The sequence below is a fragment of the Prosopis cineraria genome, unplaced genomic scaffold (assembly GCF_029017545.1).
Source record: "Prosopis cineraria cultivar Desert tree isolate PC_DT_omini unplaced genomic scaffold, ASM2901754v1 PC13, whole genome shotgun sequence".
Classification (NCBI taxonomy): Eukaryota; Viridiplantae; Streptophyta; class Magnoliopsida; order Fabales; family Fabaceae; genus Prosopis; species Prosopis cineraria.
In genome coordinates, this window is record NW_026555344.1 from 2022092 (window position 1) to 2024261 (window position 2170).

At 34.2% G+C, this 2170-nt stretch overlaps 1 protein-coding gene across 1 annotated transcript; it reads right to left on the reverse strand.

Moving 5' to 3' along the window:
- Window positions 1-515: 515 nt before the first annotated feature.
- LOC129290179 (uncharacterized) lies at window positions 516-1136 on the reverse strand. The gene has a single exon (XM_054926887.1). The coding sequence runs from the start codon at window positions 1047-1049 to the stop codon at window positions 786-788; it is 264 nt and encodes an 87-aa protein (XP_054782862.1). The 5' UTR covers window positions 1050-1136; the 3' UTR covers window positions 516-785.
- Between the last annotated feature and the right edge of the window lie 1034 nt (window positions 1137-2170).

Consider the following 2170-nt stretch of genomic DNA (forward strand, 5'->3'; position numbering starts at 1 on the left):
TACTGGAATAGAAATATTCAAAGATAATGTTAATTCAATAGGTAAATATGTGATTTATAAGGTGAATTTAAATTTTGTCCAGTAGATAATTTTTTTTTAATTCTAACACCACAGACTAACCATGCATGAAAAGGAACTAAAATCATATTAGAAAGTAAAATAAGCCGACGCCTTATAGGTGGGTTATGAAAGATCTTAATGTCAAAATTATCATGACAAGTACTATATGCAAGTTTATTGGCATCAAAACAGCTGATCCTGTGACGAGTGCCATGGTCCTCAGTACCAACAAAAGTTGCTTGGAGGCAATCCCAAACAACTAGTCAAAGAAATTTTTTAACTTTCCATGCGTGGACCATTTTCATATTTTCTTTCAAAGTTCAGAATTTGTATTGCCTCTTGCTTGTTCAGGATTTACAGGCAGATTTGATGAAAAAACTATGATCAATATAGCAAGCAGAGGATATCATCAATATCTGGATTAGGCGAATGTACTGTAGAAATATGCTTGATGATTTTCATGGGGGGATGTCAGGCCAAGTTGTTATAAATTATAAATGTTCATCGAGTCTTGATGCTTGTCCTAATCTTGATAAGAACTCAAGACTCAATTCATATGAACTCCTATACCCCAACTTCTAGAAATAGTAAAAATTAATAAATTATTCCGAACACAGCTTCCGATTCCACAAGGATATATATTCTCCAAGTCCATCATAGCTAAAAGGGTTTGTTGCAATTACAAGCTCATAGAACAATAATGAAGCGAGTGAGTAGAGAAGGCATTATGAGAATGGCAAGTGAGAGTAAGGCCAAAGGAAGGCTCCCATGGCGAAGAGTCGCTTCTGCTGAAGATCACCAGAGAGAGGAAGGCCATACTGTTGAAGCAAGCAATCGAGTCTCCATTCTGGCATTGTCTCGTAATCAGCTTTGGTGTACTTTGGATAGTGAAGAGGCATCTGAAACGGTCTTCCTGATTCACCACCATCACTTCCATCTCTTCTTCTCTGGTACGACTTCTGTGACGTGGCTTTTCTCTCTGACTCCATCCCACCTTCTCTTCCTAAACAGATTTCTTCGTTTCACTCACCAATTCTTGGTAGCGTTTGCCAAACAGCTCCCTTATTTATAGAGCAATTCTGAGGCAGGAGGCAGGACAATTCAGAATTCCTCTCAACCTTTTAAAGGATGTCAATGTCATTGTCAATTGTTTTTTAAAATTTAAATAATAGGTCATAGGTGTAGGATCTACTGACTGATTTTACAACTTGTGTAGTCTTAATTATGCTATATCTTTCTTTTTTCCCAAAAAGAAATTAATATCTGCATTTTTTTAAAAAAAATAAATCGACATAAATTGGAAAAAATGAAGGATGTAAATGTGGAAAGGAGGAACAGAAAGAAAGAGGAAAAGGACAATTTGTGGTGGGTATTGACTAATGATTGTGTAGCATTGATTTTTTTTTTTTGGGAAATTAGAAAGGCGTAACCCAAGCAAAGATCTTTTGAATTTATTATTTTAATCCCTCTTTTTGAATTGTTTAATGCATTTTTCAATTAGAACGATCTCCGTTAAACAAGCCAAAATTCCAACCGGCTTCTAAATTGAGCCTTGAACTCTAATGCTTAATCTTTGGTGTTGTAGCTGGATTTCATGAATTTGATAATCACAAATGCTTTTTGAGGAAATATTTAAAAGAAAATGTTGAGAATTTTGTCAAAAAAAAAATGTTAAGAAGAATAAGTTAAGATCCTTTATCATTGTCTAACTAAAATCAAAGAACAGTAATCTTTTAAAGACTGATCTGGAAGTAGAAATAATATTTTCTTTAAGAATCATTAATTAAATCTACTTACCTTTTTTTGATAAATAATCTATTTACCCTTTTCAATCAATCTAAGTTGACGTTTGTTGTCGTACAAAATCCATAAATAAACCTGTGCCTCAGGAAAAATAAATAAATTAGTAAGTGAATATATGACATTATAACCATCCAAACTTCGTGCAACGGATGAGAATCCCGCTGAAATTTGGAAACACCAATGGTAGTTGGGCGGCATCATTTCTTCTGGTTATAATCTCAACCCTCAGCAAGAACTATCATGAGCGTCATAGATATTTAGAGTCATATGACGGGTAGACTTTATAATAAGAAATTGATGGCACCAT